Source organism: Hyaena hyaena, unplaced genomic scaffold (assembly GCF_003009895.1).
Source record: "Hyaena hyaena isolate Hyena2069 unplaced genomic scaffold, ASM300989v1 scaffold_1042, whole genome shotgun sequence".
Taxonomy (NCBI): Eukaryota; Metazoa; Chordata; class Mammalia; order Carnivora; family Hyaenidae; genus Hyaena; species Hyaena hyaena.
In genome coordinates this window covers 225,366-248,759 of record NW_024081668.1, presented here as the reverse complement: position 1 = coordinate 248,759, position 23,394 = coordinate 225,366, and the positions used below count along the sequence as shown (strand labels likewise).

General features: G+C 34.3%; 1 protein-coding gene across 1 annotated transcript; it reads left to right on the top strand.

Moving 5' to 3' along the window:
* Nucleotides 1-9,522: 9,522 nt before the first annotated feature.
* LOC120223721 (olfactory receptor 4K15-like) lies at nt 9,523-10,494 on the top strand. The gene has a single exon (XM_039221947.1). It carries the CDS (start codon nt 9,523-9,525, stop codon nt 10,492-10,494), a length of 972 nt encoding a protein of 323 aa, XP_039077878.1.
* The last annotated feature ends 12,900 nt before the right edge of the window (nt 10,495-23,394 follow it).

Sequence of the window (23,394 nt, the reverse complement as noted above, 5' to 3'; positions counted from 1 at the left end):
AAAATTTAGTGCTTTTAGAATGGGCTCAAACTTAAGTGACCATCAACTTAATATAGACAGCCAAACACATAAGATGTTATATATAAACTAATGTTAACCACAAAATCCAGTAATAGATATACAAAATAAAGAGAAAGGAATCCGAGTATATCATTAAAGAGCCCAAACAAATTGTGAAAGAGCAAGAGAAGAAAGGAACAGAGAAGAACTATAAAAACAACCAAAAAATGGGTAACAAAATGACAATAAATACATATCCATCAATAATTTCTTTCTATTTAAATGCATTTTGTATGTAAATGGACAAAATATTCCAATCAAAAGACACAGGTGACAGAATGGATAAAGAAGCAAGACCCATATATATCCTGCCTATAGGAGTTTCATTTCAGACCTAAAGACATGCAGATTGAAAGTGAAGAGATGGAAAAGCATTTATCATGCATATGGAAGTGAAAAGGACGCTGGGGTAGTGATATTTATATAGAATAAAATAGACTTTAAAACAAAGACTGTAACAAAGGCAAAGAAGGACAGTACATGATCATAAAGAGAACAATTTAATAAGAAGATGTCACAGTTATAAATAGTTATGTGTCCAAAATAGGAGTCCCCAAATACCTAAGGCAGCTAATAATAAACATAAAGAAAATAACTGATAATAATACAATTATAAAGGGGACTTTTTAAACAGATAATCAACAAGGGAACAGTGGCTTTCAATGACACATTAGACCAGAATGATTTAACATATATTCACAGAACATTCCACCCTTAAACAGCAGAATATATATTCTTTTCATGTGCACATGGACCATTCTCCAGAATAGATCACATTAGGCCACAAAACAAATCTTAACAAATTCAAGAAAACTCAAGTCATACAATACATCTTTTTGAATCACAATGCTTTGAAACTAGAAATCAACCACAAGAAAAAATCTGGAAATGATAAGAATACATGAAGGTTAAATAACATACTACAAACAATAAATGTGTCAACCAAGAACTTAAAAAGGAAAATTTTTAAAAATACATGGAAACAAATGAAAATGAAAACACAATGGTACAAATCTTTAGGATACAGCAAAAGATGTTCAAGAGGGACGTTTAATGCAATGTAGAAGCAAGAAAAATATCAAATAAACAACCTAACCTTACACCTAAAAGAGCTAGAAAAAGAAGAACAAATAAAACCTCCAAACAGTAGAGGAATGAAATAATAAAGATTTTTTAAATTTTAAAAAATTAAAAAAAAAGAGCAGATCAATGAAACCAGAGTAGCTTCTTTGATAACATCCACAAAATTGATAAACCTTTATCCAGACTCAGAGAGAGAGAGAGAGAGAGAGAGAGAGAGGGAGGGAGGATTCAATCAAAATCAGAAATAAGAGATGAGGAACAAGTGACACAACAGAAATACAAAGGGTTAGGGTATGCTATGAAAAACTTTATGCCAACAGATGGGACAACCTAGAAGAAATGAATAATCTCCTAAAAGCATATAACTGAATGAATCAGGAAGAAACAGAAAATTTGAACATACTGGTTATCCAATGAAATTGAATCAGTAATCAAAAAACTGCCAACATAAAAAGACCAGGACCAGACGGATTCACAGGTGATTTCTACCAAACATTTGGAGAAGAGTTAAAATCTATTCTTCTCAAACTATTCCAAAAAATAGAAGGAAAGCTTCCAAATTCATGGTAGGGGACCAGCCTTACCCTGATACCAATCGAGATAAAGACACTACAAAAAAATAAGAGAGAAAGAAAAAAGAAAACTACAGGCCAATATCTATGATGAACATAGATGCAAAAATCCTCAACAAAATATTAGCAAACAATCAATGATATATATAAGAAAATCATTCACTGAAATTAAGGGGGGTTCATTCCTGTGATGCAAGGATGGTTCACTTTTTGCAAAACATCCATTCATGATAAAAGCTCTCAACAAAGTAGATTTAGAGAGAATATACCTCAACATAATAAAGCCCATAATGAAAAACCCACAGCTAACATCATACTCAATAGTTTAAAGCTATCCACTTTTCCTCTAAGATCAGGAACAAGACAAGGATGTGCACTCTCACTTTTACTCAACATAGTAATGGAAGTCCTAGCCACAACAATCAGTCAAGAAAAAGAAATGAGACATCCATACAGGTAAGGAAAAAGTAAACTTTCACTCTTTGCACATGACATGATACTGTGTGTATGTGTGTGTGTGTGTATGTGTGTGTATGTGTATAAACCCTAAAGACTCCAACAGAAAGCTACTAGAACTGTTAAATAAATTCAGTAAAATCAATATACAGAAGCTTGTTGCATTTCTATACACTAAAAATGAAGGAGCAGAAAGAGAAATTAAAATCACAATCCCATTTACAATGGCACCAAAAAGAATAAAATACATATGAATAAACTTAACCAAGGAGATGAAAGATCTGTTTTCTAAAAACTATAATATATAAAATATTGGTAAAGAAATTGAGGATGAAACCAATGGAAAGCTATTCCATGCTCATGGAGTAGGAGAATAAATATTGTTTATATAGCCATTCTACCCAAAGGAATCTACAGATTTAATTCAATCCCTATCAAAATACCAACAGCATTTTTCAAAAAATTAGAACAAACAACCCAAAACTTTGTATGAAACCACAAAAGATCCTGAATATCATGAGCAATCTTGAAAAAGAAAAACAAAACTGGAGGTATCATAATCCCAGATTTCAAGATATACTACAAAGCTGTAATCAAAATGTTATGGTACTGGCACAAAAATAGACACATAAATGGAACAGCATAGAGAACCCATAAATAAACTTACGATTATATGATCAATTAATCTATGACAAAAGAGGCAAGAATATGCAATGGCAAAAAGACTGTCTCTTCAGCAAATGGTGGTTGGAAACCAGACAGCTAGATGCAAAACAATGAAACTGGACCACTTTCTCACATCATACACAGAAATAAACTCAAAATGGATTAAAGACCTAAATGTGAGAACTGAAATCATAAATGTCCCAAAAGAGAGCACAAGCTCTCTTAGATATGACTCCAGAGGCAAAGGAAATTAAAATGAAAATAAACTACTGGGTCTATATCAAAATAAAAAGTTTCCGCAGAGCAAAGGAAGCAACCAACAAAACTAAAAGACAAGCTGCTGAGTGAGAAAAGCTATTTGCAAATGACATATCTGATAAAGAGTTAGTTTCCAAAATATATAAAGAACTTTTAAAACTCAATACCCAAGAAACCAAAAAATACAATTAAAAATGAGCAGAAGACATGAGTAGACATTTCTCCAAAGAAAATACCAGATAGTCAACAGATGTAAGAAAACATGCTCAACATCACTAATTATCAGAGGAATGCAAATCAAAACCACAATGAAATATCATCTCATACCTGTCAGAATGACAAAAATGAAAAACACAAGAAACAACAGTGTTGGCAAGGATGTAGAAAAAAGGAACATCTCATGCACTGTTGGTGGGAATACATGTTGGTGCAGCCACTGTGGAAAAATAGTATGAAAGTTCCACGAAAATTAAAAATAGAATTACCATATGATCAGTAATTTCACTACTGGCTATTACCCAAAGAATATGAAAACACTAATTCAAATAAGTGGAGGTTTCTCTTTCTACATAGCTTTTGTTGTTTATATAATACAAAATAGCATTAATGCTAAATAGCATGATTATATGCAAGACATAAATATGAACTAGGGTACACATCTGAAGATCTGAGAACTAAGGCACATAAAACTGAAAACAAAACTGAATGCTTTAATGTAAGTTAAAACTAGGACTGCACAATAAATCAGCAGTCTCTCTTGTACATAATTATTTATAGCTAAAGATAAGCATTGCAACACTAATGTAACTATACTCATTTATATATAAGAAACACAAGTTTCATACATCACAAAAACCTTCCATTAACACAGATGTGATATTACCAGACAAGCATCAGTATAATGCCTCTTCTACTTGTTTTTGCCTATTGCTATGCAATACATTAGAGTCCTAAACCCAAGCGCAATATGTTACAGAAGCCCTCTGTAAGTGGTGCTGGATATGACTAAGAAATGTACTGCAGCCATACTGGTTATGATTTTCATTCCAGAAGGGTACAGTTACATTAAGAGCTGAAGTATTTTAAAAAGCTTAAAATATTCTTTCTTGAACCAAAACATTCAACAAAAGGTACACATGAAAAATTAACTTTTCAGACACCTTTGCAACTTAAAATTCAGATTCATGTTATTCAGCAGACCCCTATACGTAGAAACAAAATGTAGTTTTAATTTCTTCTTGTAAACAAATTGTTCCTAGTACAGTTCTGTGTGCTACACAACACTTTGAGCAGTAAGGGTAATGCAGACATCTTCTAGTGAAGGCTAGCACAATAAGCTTCAAAGATAGCTCAAGATCCTGTTGGCTTGATGGTTATACTCATGATAACCAGCTGCAATGTTTACCTTTCACAGAATGTCTCATTTTACAGCTTCTAGAAGACCAATTAACCAGGCTTACATATGGCACCAAATACGTTTCATGAAATGATCTGATTCTCTTTCTAGCTTTCCTCCTACTTCCCAAGAACACGTTATGGAAATTAATAGGTGAAGTTTAACTATGGTAATTTTAATTTTAATTTTAATGTTTTATTTTTTTCTGAGAGAGAGAGAGAGACAGACAGACAGACAGCATGAGCAGGGGAGTGTCAGAGAGAGAGGGAGACACAGAATCTGAAACAGACTCCAGGCTCTGAGCTATCTGTTAGCACAGAGCCCGACGCTGGGCTCGAACCCACTAACTGTGAGATCATGACCTGAGCCAAAGTTGGACACTTAACTGACTGAGCCATCCAGGTGCCCCAAACTATGGTAGAAGTAGAATGCCAGTCCTTTTCTGGTGAACTATTAAAAAAACAATAATAAAGGAATATAACACCAGCCAAAGATTACACCTTGATTACATTTGCAGATACTGCAAACATGAAGAGATTTCATGTATTATGTTTAGCATGTGGAAACTAAATTTTGTCCCTGTTATCTGTGTATTTCAATTTGCTGTTAAGATTTGCATCCAGCTTTATTCAGGAGAGGACATATACATTTTGTAGGGCTGTATCTATCCAATTCTACCTGTAACAAACACCCAAGCATCCTAAAATACTAATTATAAGATAGACAAGGAAAAATCTGGAGAATATCAAATGAAAATAACCATGCATCTGCTCTTTAATGTTTTCCTATGATATATTAAAACAAAAACAAAATTTGAGTCTCTGAGAAAAAAAAAGAAAAAATTTAATCTATAAGATCACAAGACACATTTAAGTTTGTGTACAATGTCTTCCAATTCTTCAAAGAACAGATAAGACTAGTGTATAAAAATACTTCCTGAGTACTCCAACTCATTTTATGAACGTATCATTGTCTCATACCAAAACCAGATGTGGTAGCACAAATAACTCCAAAATACTACAGGCCGATGTCACTTCTAAAACTATATGCAAAAATCCTACATAAAAATTAGCATATCAAATACAGGCTATCATATTCTCATATAATGTATCATAATTAAGCAGAATTTATGCTAAGAATACAAATATATCCACACTGGATGCTCTATTAATGGTGTTAAGCAGAAAGATTAAAAGAGGAATTCATTATATGTCTCAGTGTGGGGGATTAGATGTTCTCTGAGGTTTCCCATTTTTCCCACTACGGTGGGGAATATCACTAAAAATTCAATTCTTAATGAAGTATTTCAGAAATCCCTACATATCAAAATTTCTCTAAAACTATCAGAACACAGTGCATGTAATTGGTAATAAGTAAGACACAGGGGAAATGCTTGTGTTGTTGTTGAGAGAAAGGTAAAAGTGGTTTGGTTCTCGGACTTAAGCCATTTTTTTCCTGTTCAACAAGCTAGAGAATATGTAATGACAAAAAAATCACCATGGGACACATCTAGCCTCCCATAGTCCCATTTTAATCCCCAGTCTAGAATGAAATAGAGAAATGATAAAAGGGAAAAGGGTGAAACGGAGAACTGAGAGGAGGTCTGCCTAAATCAATATTTATTACAGTTTTGATATCTAATCTCAAAAACATGTATACATTTCATACAGCTCTCTTATAAGAGAATTTGATTTGAAAGAAGACAACACTTATTTCAATGTCCTTAAAAATCTTCAGATATTGAGTCAGGTATGTTTATTTTATGTCAACAATTTGCTTGATCCATTTGCTTGGGATTTTCTCTTTGGAAAATGTTAATATGACCTTTAATTACAGAAAGAAACTTGGAGCAATGGCTTATGATATTTGGACTTGATGGTTTTGTGAAAATTTCTTTGTCTCAACTGCAAAATATTTACATCCATGTTAGTGTGGTACATAAAATTTCACTTGGGTATAATAGAAAATTGCTTAAGGATCAATTTCTGTAACATTTGAGCTGATTTTTTTGGTTCTAAATTTTTTTCTCTTCCAAGAGACGGAGAAAAGGAGACTCTACAAAAGCATAAAATAATTTTACATTTATCATAGTTCATCCCAACCTAGTGCAGCACCTAGACAAAACTGGTATTCTGAAGAAGGATGCAGTATCACTCTCTGTGAAGATCTGACATTTTTCTTCTCCTGTCTCCCATATCTCTTTATTTCTCATTCACTTTCACTAAAAGAAAGTTGTCATTTCATAGGTTACTGACTAAATTAAAAAATATGGTCAAGAATAGTTTTACTCCCAATCTTTTCTTAAACCCTTTTGAATATCAATTCCCTTCCCCCCTATAGAATGCTCCAGGGAAAATGCCCCTTCTCACTCCAAGTGATAATTATTAATTTAAATATTCTTTGGAATGGTTCTATTTAGTTGTTTTGTCACAGCATTCATTGTTCATTCACTTGATTGCTTTTTTTAAATGCTGTTTTGAGGAGAATCTCTGTAAAGCTCAATATAGCAACAACCCTGTTAGCAAATATTACCAGGGGATAAGGTTTCCCAGGTTAATAAACTTTATCCCTTTAAGCAAATGCATTAACCATTTTGGAAAACAAAATATATATCACCCTCCTACCTTTATAACTAGAAAGTACTATTATTGTAAAGTGCATTTATGGTACATTTAGAAATATTTAATAGGGTTTTGCATCAACTACTTAAACTAATTTCTCATTTTCCAATCTTGATAATTCCACTTGTTGTCTACTCTTAAACCATACCCTTTAGGTTTCATTAGCGACTCTACTATCAAGGACTGTGGAAAGAGTTTTGAAGAACTGGAATGAGGTTCTATATTTGCTACTTGCTAGTTGTATAATATTGAGCATATTAGTTAACCTTTCTGAGTCTCAATTTTCTTATATGAAAACTGGGATAACAACCTCCTCCTCACCAGACTGTTGTAAAAAGTTTGATGCTCACATACTGCATGTAAAAACACTTTCAAGCTAAATGGTTTTTCCCCACTGACATCATTCTTTTCCCCCCATGGTTTTCTTACAGAGACTGACACTTACCACTTCTTTTTTTTTTTTTTTTTNGTTTATTGTCAAGTTGTTTTCCATATAATACCCAGTGCTCCCTCCTCCATGTCCATAACCCCCCTTCCCCTCTCCCCCATACCCATCAAGTCCTCAGTTTGTTCTCAACATTCAAGAGTCTCTCATGGTTTGCCTCCCTCCCTCTTCCCCCCATTTCCCATCTTCTTCTCCCCTAAGTCCTCTGTTAAGTTCCTCCTAATCCTCCTATATGTGCAACCATATGGTAGCTGTCTTTCTCTGCCTGGCTTATTTCGCGCAGCATAACACCCTCAAGTTCCATCCATGTTGCTACACGTGGCCAGATTTCATTCTTTCTCATTGCCATGTAGTATTCCATTGTATAGATAAACCATATCTTCTTCATCTGCTGATGGACACTTAGGCTCTTTCCATGTTTTGGCTATTGTTGAGTGTGCTGCTATGAACATTGGGGTACATGTACCCCTATGCATCAGCACTCCTATATCCCTCGGGTAAATTCCTAGCAGTGCTATTGCTGGGTCATAGGGGAGTTCTATTATTAATTTTTTGAAGAACCTCCATACTGTTTTCCAGAGGCACTGCACCAGTTTACATTACCACCAACAGTGTAGGAGGGTGCCCATTTCTCCACATCCTCGCCAGCACCTAGAGTCCTCTGATTTGTTCATTTTAGCCACTGTGGCTGGTGTGACGTGGTATCTCAGTGTGGTTTTGATTTGTATTTCCCTGATGAGGAGGGATGCTGAGCATCGTTTCATGTGTCTGTTGGCCATCTGGATGTCCTCTTTGGAGAAGTGACACTTACCACTTCTAAGACAGAAATTGAAAAGTGAGAGTCTTCTTTCTTAAAAATATATCAACAAATTGCCTTCCTTTCTATTAAAATATTCTTGTGTTTCTAAATACAAATTAAAAAAAAACCAATTCTCAAATCCTGTTTATCTCTTTGGAAGCTTTTTCTGCATTCTTTCAAAGTTGCAGAGAGAACAGAGCAGAATTTATTATTTTACAATTTATCAGCATTTATTATTTCAATCATGTATTATCTTATTATTTCTTATTGTTAATTATCTCAATTTATGCCTAATGAGGTATAGGGTGTTGAATATTTATCAAAGAATGTACCTTATTTTAGTAAGTTAGAGAAATCCTAATCAAAGCCTACAAATTCTATATTTTGGATATAATTACTTCTTTTGGAAGTTTTCTGCATTGATAAATAAGATGTTATAGTTGACATTCAAGTGGTCTACTTTTCAACTACCTTAACTAAATCAGATCTTTGCATTTCATTGCTATTATCACCTTACATATCAATATTAGGTTCTGATGTTTTTGCCATCTTTGTTTATTTATTTTCATATAATACAATGTTAGCTTCAAGGGACTTGTCTTCAAACCAAAACAGTTATCACAACTTCAGAGAAAATATGTATTCAACACTTTCAATGATGCAGTTATGGAGGTTAAGTAGTAGACAAAGGACAAAGGCAAGGGAGAACCATATTAAAAACCACAGTGAAAAAGATAAATAAATGCAAACATGGTCTCTTGAGAATTCTCTCAGAATAGAAGCTGCTTGCTGGTAATCCCAAGTAGATAATGAACAGCAGCAAGGCAAGGAAGGTAGTACTGGAATCTGGACACTTTAGCATCTTCTCTTAATTGTGGTTTTGCAATATTGATCTGTTACTTGTTTAGCATCAGAATTAACTCACAAATATATGAAATGGAGTTGCTGATTTACTACATTTGTACCTTGTAGCTTTCCTTCATTAGTAAGGACAACTGAAAAAAGATATGTCTGTTAAAATTACAGATAAGCCATTTCCTAATAGGACTATCAATCATTTTAAATTAATGTTGAGGAAAAACTCTTATTATGCTCTATTTTTCTTGCTGTTGATAATAATCTATTAATGTTTCTCTCTGTAGGTATTTCTTTTGTAGCTTGAGACTATGGATCAAGGAAATTATTCTAGAGTGACTGAGTTTGTGTTGCTGGGACTCTGTAGTTCCTGGGAGCTCCAGTATTTCTTCTTTGTGTTATTTAATTTCTTGTACATTGCCATTATACTTGGCAACCTCCTTATTGTCCTCACTGTGATTTCTGAGCCTGCCCTGCACACACCCATGTACATTATGCTTAGTAACCTTTCTATTCTTGATGTATTTCTAGCCACTTATGCAACCCCCAAGATGATTCATGATTTTATTCATGAATCTAAGACCATTTCCTTTGAGGGTTGCATGGCCCAGATATTCTTACTCCATGTCTTTGCTGGTGGTGAGATGGTGCTTCTTGTAGCCATGGCTTATGATAGGTATGTAGCCATATGTAAACCTCTCCATTATACAACCATCATGAATTTGGGCAAGTGTACAGGCCTGGTGGTAGGCTCTTGGGTCGTAGGGATCATGCATTCCCTGAGCCAGTTAGCTTTCACTATAAACTTGCCTTTCTGTGGCCCAAACATAGTGGATAGTTCTTACTGTGACCTTACCTTGGTCATTAAACTTGCTTGCACAGATACTTATGTTCCTGAAGTGTTGATGCTTTTGGACAGTGGTCTCATGGGGGTGACTTCATTCTTACTCTTGCTGATCTCCTACATGGTCATCCTAATCACTGTACAACATCATTCCTCAGTGGGCAGGGCCAAGGCCCGCAGCATTCTGACTGCTCACATCACCGTAGTGACCCTCTTTTTTGGGCCCTGTATCTTCATCTATGCCTGGCCTTTCAGCAACCTCCCAGTGGATAAAGTCCTCTCTGTGTTCTCTACAGTCTTCACACCTATATTGAACCCCATTATCTACACATTGAGAAACAAAGAGGTGAAATCAGCAATGCACAAGCTGAAGACCCGGTATGTGACTAACAGGCTGCTTTCCCACCTGTCTATCACAAGACTAGATTTGCTGAATTGAGTAGACAAGAAGAAACTGGAGAAAACAAATACTTATTTTTTTCTTGTGGTTACCATTGTTATGTTACCTTATTTATTTGAAATGATAAATGTAATGTATGTTCCTTGTTATATGTTTGTAGTAAAGAAACCTCACATGATTATGCAGTTTCTAAGTTAATAAATTGCTTATATATGCTACCTAAAATCAGTGACAGCATGTTTCACAAATTATTATATAATTAAAATTTTATGAAATTAATTTAATACAAATTTTGGTGGATATCCATATTGGATAAGCAAAACAATGCTGTTTCTTTTTTTAAATGTTTGTTTATTTATTACTGAGAGAGAGAGAGAGAGAGAACGGCAGAGAGAGAGAGGGAGACAGAGAATCCCAGGCAGGGACATTGTGGGGCTTGAACTTACAAACAGTGAGATCATGACATGAGCTGAAATCAAGAGTTGGATGCTTAACTGACTGAGTCACCCAGGTGTCCCAACAATGCTGTTTCTTTTATGGTCTAAAATACTCCAAGTAATCTATAATTAGTTCTAGTAGTAAAAACAATCCTATTAGTATTTGTTTTCACACATATAACATCAAAAAATTCATGCTAGCCATCAAAAAAATCCATTTAGCATTAAAACATAATTTCACAAAAATTCAAGGTAATACTCTTTTTTAATATTTATTTATTTTGAGAGAGATAGAGAGAGAGAACAGGGAAAGGGCAGAGAGAGGGAGACAGAGAAACTCAAGCAGGCTCTACAATGCCAGTGCCAAGCCCAACACAGGGCTCAAACTCATGAACAATAAGATCATGACCTGAGCCAAGATCAAGAGTTAGATACTTAACTTACTGAGCCACCTAGGTGCCCCCAAGGTAATGCTTTTTAAATTCACCTTTATCTTTTCTGCCTCACATACAGAACTTAAGAGTCTTCACACACATTTTTGTGTAGCTTTATAAAATCACTTAATATTGGTCTGGTAACATTATTATTTTTACCATTTTATTTGTAAAATTGTGTTCACATCAAAAGATGACAGCACATGAAGCTTTAGACATCTGGCAATAAGATGATGTAAAAACAGAACAAGATTTGCATCATACATGCTCTGCATCATGTATTTACGGGGTACACTAGTCTAAAGGGAGGGCTGGAAATGCAAAGACATTTATTTTGGAAATCACTGAACATTATGAACTGTAATCACATTATCTTACCCCCGTGTTATGTAACACCCCAACTTCCTCCAAGATGGTCTCACTCTAGAATGTTATCCTCAACTGATACAAAAAGAAGACAATATAACATTTACTCTGTGGAGGTATACTACTCGGTTATGCAATCACTGTGACTGTGAGTATAACTTGTCCCAAGAACTTGTCACCGTCATCTTAGATTTTTAGGTTGGGTGATTTATCAACCCTGTCCTGTACTGTTGCTTTCTTGGTATTAGCATTATGATCAAAGATTACCCAGACAGCAATGACTGCCACCGATATGCCACACGCAGTGTCTGTTTTGTCATAATGTGAAAACTACATTAAGTCTATAACTCTATAGTGAGGAAAAGTTATTAAAGTTATCTTGTGTTATTCCTTTTTAAAATTTTTATTAGTTTCTTAAATTATTTATTTCTTGACAGACAGTGCAAGCAGGGGAGGGGCAAAGAGAGAGGGAAACAGAATCCAAAGCAGGCTCCAGATGCTGAGCTGTCAGCACAGAGCCTGACACAGGGCTTAAAGTCACAAACCATGAGATAATGACCTGAACCAAAGTCAGATGCTTAACTGACTGAGCCACCCAGGCACCCCTTGTGTTCTTCCTTAAAATCACATATTAACCTTGGTTCTTCCTGAGGCTTTAAGCCAATTATTCTCCTTATTTCACAAGTGTTTCTTATATTCCCAAATCGGGATCATCCATAACACTGCATGCATCAAGTAAAGTAGGAGGTAACAACAGGCATTATAAACTGAGCCTTTCTGTTAAAAAATTACAGGGCAGACTATGAGATTATTTTATTAATCTTTAGAAAATTAGTAAGGTTTGCCATGAACCCATCATAGGAACTTGAATCAGATACACTGAATGTATATTCCAATGAATGTGTATTCCACTGGTTTTGAAAAAACCTTAAATCCTGGTCTAGGATGCTGGGCATGAAGTTTCAGAACTCTGTCATTTAGAATATGAAGTACAGTTCACAATGTGAGTAAGAAAAGTACAGCTGAGGTGATCAGCAGGAGGTAGCAGTTTCCCAGAACAGATAGAGGTGGCCAAGGGGATAAAGGCAGGCTACACAGACAGGTAACAGCAGCAGAGATAGGTGACAACTGGCCTAGAACACCTCATTTCTGCAGCAACACTGGAGTCAACTGTGGTCACTCAGGCTTTATATTAGAAGTATACTGGTGCATTCCATACCTTATATCCTAAACATTTTCTCAGATAGTTAAAAGTCCTAATGTATGTGAAAAGGGATTAATATCCAAAATATATAAAGAATTTATACAACTCAGCACCAAATCCCCCCACCAAACAAAATGAAAAGTGGGCAGAGGACCTGAATAGACATTTTTCCAAAGAAGACATACAGATGACCAATAGACACATAAAAAGATTCTTGATATCACTAATCATCAGGTAAATGCAAATCAAAACCACAATGAGAAATCACCTTAGGGGCCCCTGGTGGCTCAGTCAGTTAAGTGTTTGGCTCTTGGTTTCAGCTCTGGTTGCGATCTCATGGTCCATGGGTTTGAGCCCTGCATGGACCATGCTTGGGATTCTCTCTCTCCCTTTTTCTCTTCCCTTCCCCCCTCACTCTGTCTCTCTCTCTCAAAATAAATAAACTTTAAAAAATTAATAAAGAAATCACTTACATCTGTAAGAATGGCTATTATCAAAAAGAATACAATGAAAAGTATTGGTGAGGATGTGAAAAAAAAAAAAGAAACCCTGGTGCACTGTTGGTGGGAATGTAGATTATATACTGTGAGAAACAGTATTAAGGTTCCTCAAAAACATAAAAAATAGAAATACCATATCATCCAATAATTCTACTACTGGGTATTTACCCAAAGAAAACACAGCCACTAATTTGAAAAGATATGTGCACCCCTACATTAATTGCAGTATTATTTAAAATAGCCAAGATATGGAAGCAACTAAACTCTTTATTAACAGATGAATGGATAAAGAAGATTTGGTGTGTATACAATGGAATATTATTCTGCCATAAAAAGATAAGGTTTTTGCCATTTGTGACAATATGGATAGACCTAGAGAGTATAATATTAAGTAAATAACTGAAAGAGAAAGATGAACAACATGCAATTTCACTTAAATGTGGAATATAAAAAAAATGAATAAAGAAACAAAGTGTATGATCAGACCTATAAATACAACCTGATGGTTGCCAAAGGGCACAGGTGGAGACATGAGCAAAATGGGTAAGGGGAAGTAAGAGGGAAAGGCTGGCAGTTATGGAATGGATAAGTTACAGGCATAAAGGGTACAGCATAGGGAATACAGTCAATGGTATTGAAATAGTGTTGCATGGTAAAAGTGGTAGCTACCATGTGGTGAGCATAGTATAACCTTAGAGTTGTTAAAAAAAATTGTAGTGGGATTCCTAAAGTATAATTTAAATAACCATTCCTCTGTTCCTGTATATTGAGGTTCCCCCCACTCATTGTTTTGTTACCATACCAAAACTCTAATATTTTACATAAATAAATAAATAAATAAATAAATAAATAAATAAAATAATAAAATTTTGGAACAAACTGTCAATATACCTTGCACTCAATCACCATATAACAGTTTGGACTGCATAATTTTTTGAAACTAATCATGAATTTTGATTTTTCTGTGATACTCTTCAGTTTCTCCACTCTGAAATATGGCAATCTATTTATTGAGGTCTGATTTTTTTCATAGAAAAGTATTTAATTTTCTGAATATGTACTTTACAATATAATATCTTCTTTTACTAAATTATTTGTTCATTCAATTATGATAAGTAAACTGAAGGGGATGAGAAAATAAGAATTATTATAATGGAAAAGCCATTAGTTGTTCATTATTGTATTTTACATCTATTAATTTAAAAGTATATTCAATGGACTCTGTGTATCAAACACAAGTTAGGATCATGATTTATATATCAAATGCCCAAAGGAGCACTCACAGTATTGAATTATATTTTCCTCATCAACTTTCTTCAAAGAGAGGTAAGATTTTAATTCAAAATATACATGTTAAATACCTACTTAGTTACTTTAGGGCACTGACAATGATACATTTTAAATTAATACTCCCATATAGAAGAACCAGTCTTAGAATAGCTTCCCAGAATAAATTTTAAAATTTATGATCATTGATTAGGTCATTACATATTTAGGCAGGTGTTTAAGATTTTCTTTTGTCTTTCTTTATGCTAACATAATTTGATAGTTCCTTCACATACACGATTTTTTTCAGCATCTCCATAACATTGTCTTCTGCATTTGTTACAAAAGAAAAACAACCCAGATGATTTTTAAAAAATTCAACTTTTTCTTTCATGGGCTTCAAGGTTTCAACTATTTTTCCCTCTCTTTTGTGTAATTAATTTTGTTTTCCTTCTTAGACCTTTTTCACCAGTTACAGTTAATTTTTTAAAATAAAAAGAAATAGGAAAAAAGAAAACTGTTTTGTTCTCAATTCTTCCTCTAGCTACTAATCCACTTCTCGTCTTTGTCCTTGTTCATAAACAAAATATTTACGGGGAAATCTCTGAAGACTTGTTCATGCTGTCACCAATAGCTCTCTTCCTTTTCTCTCTTGTGTCCACAAGAGTAAGGCTTTTATCTCCATATTCCACTAAAACTGCTTCTTTCCAGGTTACTGGTGACTTCTCTATTGCTAAATTCAAAGATCAATTCCCAATCCACATCCTACTTGATCCATTACAGTTGTACAATATTTGATATAGCTGCTCACACTCTCCCTGTTGGAACACTCTTCATTTGGCTTTTAGAACACTGGCTTCCTTTATAAAGCGCTTTCTGAATCTCTTTTGAGGTCCTTCCTCCTTTCTCTGACCTCTTAGACTACTCCAGAGCTTATTCCTTGAGAGTCCTGACCATCAGTCTTTCTCCACCAATGATCTCATTAAACCTCAAGGCTTTAAAAACTATATGGTGATAATACATAGCTTTATATTTTTAACTGGACCTCTCCTTCAATTTCCAGATTTCATTATCCATTCTCACTTGGATATATAATCACCTATCCCAAATTTAACATGTCTACAATTTAACTCCCAATAATGCCTCAAATATCTGGTCCTCCAAGTTAATGGAGAAATCAATTTCAGTTAATGAAATCTTTATCTTTCCAAGTGATCAGTCCAAAGGCTTTGGAATTAGCCTCCATACACTCTCTTATATCTCTTGTTCTAGATCAGCAAATTCTACTGTGTCTATTTTCAAAGTATTCTTGGAATCTGACCTCTTCTCACAGCCTCTAACCTTTACTACTACCACTGGATCCAAATCACCATCATTTGCTTAGATTATTACAGGTACTTACTTACTCCTAGTAAATTTCTATGCTTCCACACTTTTAAGTCTACTCTAATATGGTAGTTAAAGTGATCATGATAAAATCTGTCACGTCATTTCACTTCTCTGCTCAGAAACTCCCAAAGGTTTCATTTGTTCCATGCACTTGGAAACTATAGTTGTTACAGTGACCTATAAGCCCCAATAGTTTTGGTTCTTCTAATTCAACTCAAACATTTATCATCTTTGTTCACCCTGCTTTAGTCAACCTGTTCTTGTTAATATTTCTAGAAAATTCCAGGCACCTACATCAGGTTCTTTGTATTTGATATCCCCTCCTCCTAGAAGAAATTCTCTTCCATTTGATATCTGTATGTCTTAACATCTTCACTTCCTTCAGGTCTTTTCTTAAACTAATTTCCTTAGTGAAGTCTTCTCTAACAACTACATTTACAACTGCAACAACTTCAACAATATTTATCACCCTTCCCCACTTTATATTTTGCTCTGTAGCATTTACTACCATCCAACAAACTATATTCTATATCTATTTATTTTGCTCACTGTCTGCTTCTCCCAACTACCTGATAAAAGCTTCATGGAGGGCAGGGATTTTGTTTTAGTCACTGCTATATCCATCAAGCTTGGAAAATTTCCTGGTACATGGTAGGCATGCAATAAATATTGTTGAATAAATAGGTTTTACTGCTATTAAGGCCAAAAAATACTTTCTGTGTAAACATGGTGAAAGTAAAAGCCACTCACATTCCACAAAAAGGTTTTAAGTAAAAACGTTCCTTTATTCCCCAAATCCCTAGGAAAGTACTAAGCAAAAATGCTGCCCCCAAAAGTGATTTATAAGCAGCTATTAATGAGTAGCTAAAAGTCTAACAAATATTCCTACTGTAAGGGGCACCCTTTTTCCTATACTATTGCTGGTTGAACAGATTTGTCCACTCTAGTGGAAAGGGTTGGACTTTTAGTTAGGAGACATAGTTTTTAGCCTAGATCTGTTCTATGGTTCAACTTTCTTGAATTCCATTCCCTCATCTGCAGAAGGTGCCTACTTAATTTTTTCTCAACCAAAATAAAAATAAGCACTGACAAACTTTTTGTTAAAGTATGAAATGATAGGAACTTACTATGCAAACAGGTAGTTACAAACCTGGTCTTACCACTAGATTAGAGGGAGATCTGGAACTTCCACTCCCCCTTAGGAATATGTTGGGACACTTGCACAATACCTCCAGGGCTCCATGGATCAAAGTTTGAAATGTCCAGGACTAGAAATACCTCTGGTTCTTTCTGATTTTTTATATTCTGATTTCTTTCCCTCTTGGTACTGGCTTGCAGACAATTAAATCTGAATATCCAATCCCCAAAATTTTTATAACTTTTATCCTTTTTGTCTATGCCCATTCTCAACTTCAGTAGACATATAAGTGACTTTTCAAGTAGCCTCCAATTAGAATTACTCACCTCTAGTATTTTATATACTCTAGTTAATTCCCCAATCACTGCCAGATATATATTCATAAAGCATATTCCCCTGCACTTGACAAGGTTGAGTAGCATTCCATTTTCCAACAAATTAATTACAAAATCCTCAGGCCTGTATCTAAGATACTCTAAAATATAGTCCAATAAAACTCTGATATATGCTATATTCTAGTGAAGCTAGAGCATTTGTTCTTTGATTACCTCTACTTCCTTTACTCATGCTTTTATGTTAGTCTGTAGGTGTCGTGTAATCTTCTATCACCATCTCTGCCTTTCACAACATTTATGTCCCATTTAAGGTCTTTTGCAAATATACATTTTTGTCTTCTTCTGTGTCTTTGGTATTTACCTCATCCTTTTCCTTCTTTTCTTTTTTTCCTTTTCTAATCTTTTCAACAAAATATAATCTCTCCTGATGTTCCACATATCATAGTGTATATATGCATTATACATATATTTATATGTATATACACATATTAAAACATTACAAATGTATATATGTATTTATATTTATACATATATTTATAATACATATGGTCTTCTTTTGAATTTTATGTTACATTGTTTATTTTCCTTAATTGCCCTTAAAATTTCCAAGTAATTTACAGATAAGTACTTTGTTTTACACATTTTTGAAATCTCATTTGTGGTTTCACATGTGGTAGATATTCAATTTTTATAAATTTTTGACTTAAATTTCATTGGAGAATACAGACAAAAATGATATATTCTGTTTGGCCTAAGTGATTCATAGTTTTACAATATTGTAATTTCTTGCTATACCTATCTTTACAGTGGCTAGAATGTGGCCTAAAACAATTGGTATTTCAACAAAAGTGTTAAATATTAGTGATTGGGACAGAACTGAACCTGCAGAGAGAATGAGTTACTTTATAAGAAGAGTCTAAAACACTCAGAAATCTTGCCTGTGGATATATTTTCATAGAAAATGAGTTATATACCAGTTATAATAAGGCATTAAAATAACTAATGTGTAGATAGATTGGGAACATGATTTCCAGTAATGTGAATCCCTAGATAGAAATAATATTTATTGGTCTCTGATATAAAAGGGCTTGTTAGCAATCATCCCAGTGGGACAAAATTATCCATCATTGAGAAATACATTTTTACCTTTACTTCCTTTAATTAAAATGTGTAAAGCACGAGGATTATTGCAAGCCATATGAAAAGAACATATTTCTCATATCGTCATGACACCTCAGGTTATACTTGGGACAGTGCTGAAATAAAAACAGTAGACAAATTCCAACCTCTCTTAGTGAGTCTGTATGGTGACTGCATAATGACTCATGTAAGTTTTAATATTTCTGCCACTTCAAATAGGTCTCTGTAAATGAACTATTTTAATATAATATTCTAATTATAGAAATAAGATGGACCTTGTATATCCATGTTTCAGCTCCCCTCCCTCTTCATGCTCTGATTGAGTTCATTTTTCTGTATGGAACTAAACTTCAGACCCTCTTCTGCAGAATCAGCCACTGTTATCTTTAAGCTTACTTTCAATTGCATGGCACTTACTGTAGTGACACAGTTAATGGTCAATATATTTGCTTAAGTTCAATTGCTTCTTTACACATATAGACACATATTTTTTTCAGTTGTTGCACTGATTTCCATGCTGATGTTATGCCAACATACCATTATTAGAATGCTTAGCATACAATTTTTACAATGAAAATTTTGGCTTCGTTGCTTGTTTGCCGTATTATTTGACTTGAGATTTGGCATTGTAATGATAGAACTATACTTGAAGGGTTATTGTGTGCATTCTAGATTTTATATATACATATAACATATATATATATATGCAGTTTTTGCTAAAGATTGTGTATGTGTGTATACTCTAATAGGATATATATATATATGTTTATATATATACTGTATACCTCTGTATTATGTCTGTATATTTATATTTTTACTTACATTCTTATAGAATTCTTAGCACATAATAAGTACACAAGAAATGAGAGCTAATTATCTCATCCAAAAATTATAGGGTATGTATAATAATTCAATTTTATTCTGTATTTAGTAGCTTCTAGATTTTTACAGGTCTTGTGCTTTGTAAATGACCAAGTATTATACATACATACATACATACACACACACACACATATACACATGCAAAACATCATTTCTATGTAACTGGATGAAACCAAAAAAGGTTTTCCAAGTGGAAACATTAGTGAAATAAAAAAAAGATATTTAGTTACTTCAGTTATTTTAATGGCATCATGGATTATTCTAATTAAAAACTATTGATGGACAATTTATAAACACTGTGTGTACACTGAATCATTCTTAGTTTAGTGTGAACTACAATGATTATTTCAGTATCTATTCTTTTATGGATCTTATAGTATTTGTGTACAGGCTTCGGTGACTCAGTTATTCAGTGATTAAAGAATCCATAATTTAGTGTTCAGAAAGAGGAACATGCGTAAAAATTAGCTCACTTTCATTAAGAAAAGTTTGAGAGCCCATCTTCTTTATTGCATACGACTTATACTTTATCTCCTATGGAGCTTTTTCCCCTCCAAAAATTTTTGTTTGGTCTTTTACCTTTAACATACCTAAAAATAACTGGGGCAGAAAGGCACATGCATTATGTTTTTCCATAAGGTTCCTATTAAGTTTATAAGGTGCATAGTTAATGGAATTACTCAAAATTAAATAGTTAAAGGCAGAGATTTGGATTAAGATTTGGTCTGGTTGCTAGTTGTATAGTCTGAGCATTGTGTGTCTTTCTTACAAATTATAGGACTGAGTGATCCAGGAATTCTATTTATACTAAAATATTCCTGTATTCCTTATCATTTATGAAATTTCATCTGAATTAATAACATATAATAATATTTCTGGTGGTTAAAGCTCTCTAAGATGGATTCTTGTTTTTAGTGTTTTATTTCTGAGAAAGACGAGAGTGAGAGAGAGAGCGTGTGAGCAGGGGAGGGTCAGAGAGAGAGGGAGACACAGAATCTGAAACAGGCTCCAGGGTCCGAGCTGTCAGCACAGAGCCTGAAGCGGGGCTGGAACTCACAGACCATGAGATCATGACCTGAGCTGAAGTCGAACGCTTAGCTGACTGAGCCACCCAGGTACCCCAAGATGGATTCTTAAGTAATCATTTCTTGGTCTACAGGGTCTTAGAGCATCCTCAGATCAAAAGAATCTCTGTGATTTTTATATTTCTGTGGAAAATATTTATAGGAAGGCTTGGATTATATTAAGAGATTAATATAGTTAGTATATATATATACTAGTTAGTAGTAGTATATTTCCAATTACAAGGAACATGCAAAAGAGATTAGCTTATTTATAAGGCTCTTTACCCTGGTATTAGGAAAAGTGACGAGCCAGATGAGACAGAAATTTCAAATTCCCAAGCATGCTGAGAAAACCCATTCCTTACCATCTTCCAACTCTTTAGTGATAGCTGTAATTTATAGGATGGAATTCTATTTTCTTTAGTATAAGGCTTTGATTTCCATAAAATGCCATCCTTTACAACCACCTCACTCAATACTGCCACTCCCCTTTGTCCAATAATAGGCAGCATTTGAAGATGAGACCTTTCAAACTTCAACTGCTAACTACTTATTTAATATGCTTCTGCTTAATTCTTAAAAGTTTTGCTTAAATACCTAATTAAATAGGGGTGCCTGGGTGGTTCGGTAGGTTAAGCATCCGACTTCGGCTCAGGTCATGATCTAGCGGTTCGTGGGTTCGAGCCCCACATTGGGCTCTGTGCTGACAGCCAGCTCAGAGCCTGAAGCCTGTTTCAGATTCTGCTTCACCCTCTCTCTCTGACCCTCCCTTGTTCATGCTCGCTCTCTCGCTCTCTCCCTCTCTCTCTCTCAGAAATAAATTTTTAAAAAGCCCATAAATGCTTAAATAACCGATATGCCTTTTAATAAATTTAAAAAATAATGAATACTTTTTTAAAGTTTTTTTTTAAGAGAAAGAGCACATGCATGCATGCACGTGTGTGCACAGGAAAGGGAGAGAGACAGAGAGAGAGAGAGAGAGAGAGAGAGAGAGAGAGAGAGGGAGAACCCCAAGTAGGCTCCCCTCAGCGCAGATCTATGATGGGGTACTCCATCTTACAAACTCTGAGATCATGACCTGAACCAAAATCAAGAGTTGGATGCTTAAATGACTGAGCCACCCAGGCGCCCCTATAAAACTTTTAAAGCAAGATAAGAGCAAAACTACTTGGGAAAAATGATGGGTCTTAGTTATTTATATACTTTAATTTTATTGATAATATAACAAAATTAAAAGGAAAAGAACAAACTATTTGTGGAATACTTGTAAAAAATGTCTTAACACATGAAGTATCTATATATCTATAGATATAAAGATACATGAAGATACACGGATATGAAGATAAAAAGATGAAGCACTCAATGGGCAAAAGACATGGATAGGCAACTGAGGAGAAAACTCAATGGGCAAAAGACATGGATAGGCAACTGAGGAGAAAAAAATATGTATACAAATCGCCAATTCATTAATAAGTGCTAACTCCACTAATAATCATTATGCATTGAAACATCAATAAAGATGTATTATCCTGAGGCAAATAAATAAAAAGAAATGGTGTAATACACCATCTTGTCAGTAAAGGGTGATGTGACAAATAAATATTCTTACAGAAAATTTTAGTGATATAAGGTTTGGTACAATAAGTCAAAAATATCTGAGTTCCATAATTATAATGATGTATCCTAATTAGTTAGCTAAATAAAAGCAAGGTTATTATATGTTAATAACAGGGAAAATTGAAAACTTCCATATAATAAAAATGCAAGAAGTATATTAAAAAACTGGTATAAAAGTACTATAATGACATGGGGAAATAAAATAAAATGGGTTATAAAATGGGGTTATAAAATAAAATGTACTGTATATATAGGGATAATATATATATAATATATATATTTTTTAATGTTTATTTTTTGAGAGAGAGAGACAGAGTGCAAGCAGGGGAGGGGGAGAGAGACAGGAAGATACAGAATCTGAAGCAGGCTCCAGGCTCTGAACTGTCAGCACAGAGCCTGACTGGGGCTCAAACTCACAAACCATGAGATCATGACTGGAACCAAAGTTGGACACTTCACTTAGCCACGCAGGCACCCCTAGGGGTATATATTTAAATTAACAGTTACTAACTCTATGTGTTCTCATTAATTTTTGTTTTGTCTTATTTGATTTTTTCTAAATTAAAAAATAGAATGTGTCAATCAAAAAGAGCTTTGCCGTTTTTTCCATGGGGGAGGGGAACGGGGAAAAAAGTTACAGAGAGGGAGGGAAGCGAACCATAAGAAACTCTTAAATACAGAGAACAAACTGAGGGTTGATGGGGGGTGGGAAAGAGGGAAAAGTGGGTGATGGGCATGAGGAGGGCACTTATTGGGATGAACACTGGGTGTTGTATGGAAACTGACTTTACAATAAATTATATTAAAAAATAAAAAGATTATGTGCTTATTGCAGGAAAGAAAAACTCAGAAAATACATAAATGGATAAAGAATAAAAACTACTATACTCTCTTACCCAAAGATAACCACTTTTCAAACTTTACAGGAGGTCTTTTTTTCTATATATATATATGACAGTAACAAGAGATGCCCATACTCGTGATTTTAGCAAATGAGTTTTATTTGCTAAATAGTACTATAGACCCCTATAGTACTTTTCCTTAATTCTAGAAAAAGAAACAGAAGTTTGGACATTTACCTCATCTACTGCAGGTTTTACTAGGTGTCTGGACAGAGGAACATGACGACCCTGTATTCTTAAGATACAGTTAAGAATAAATAAAAGA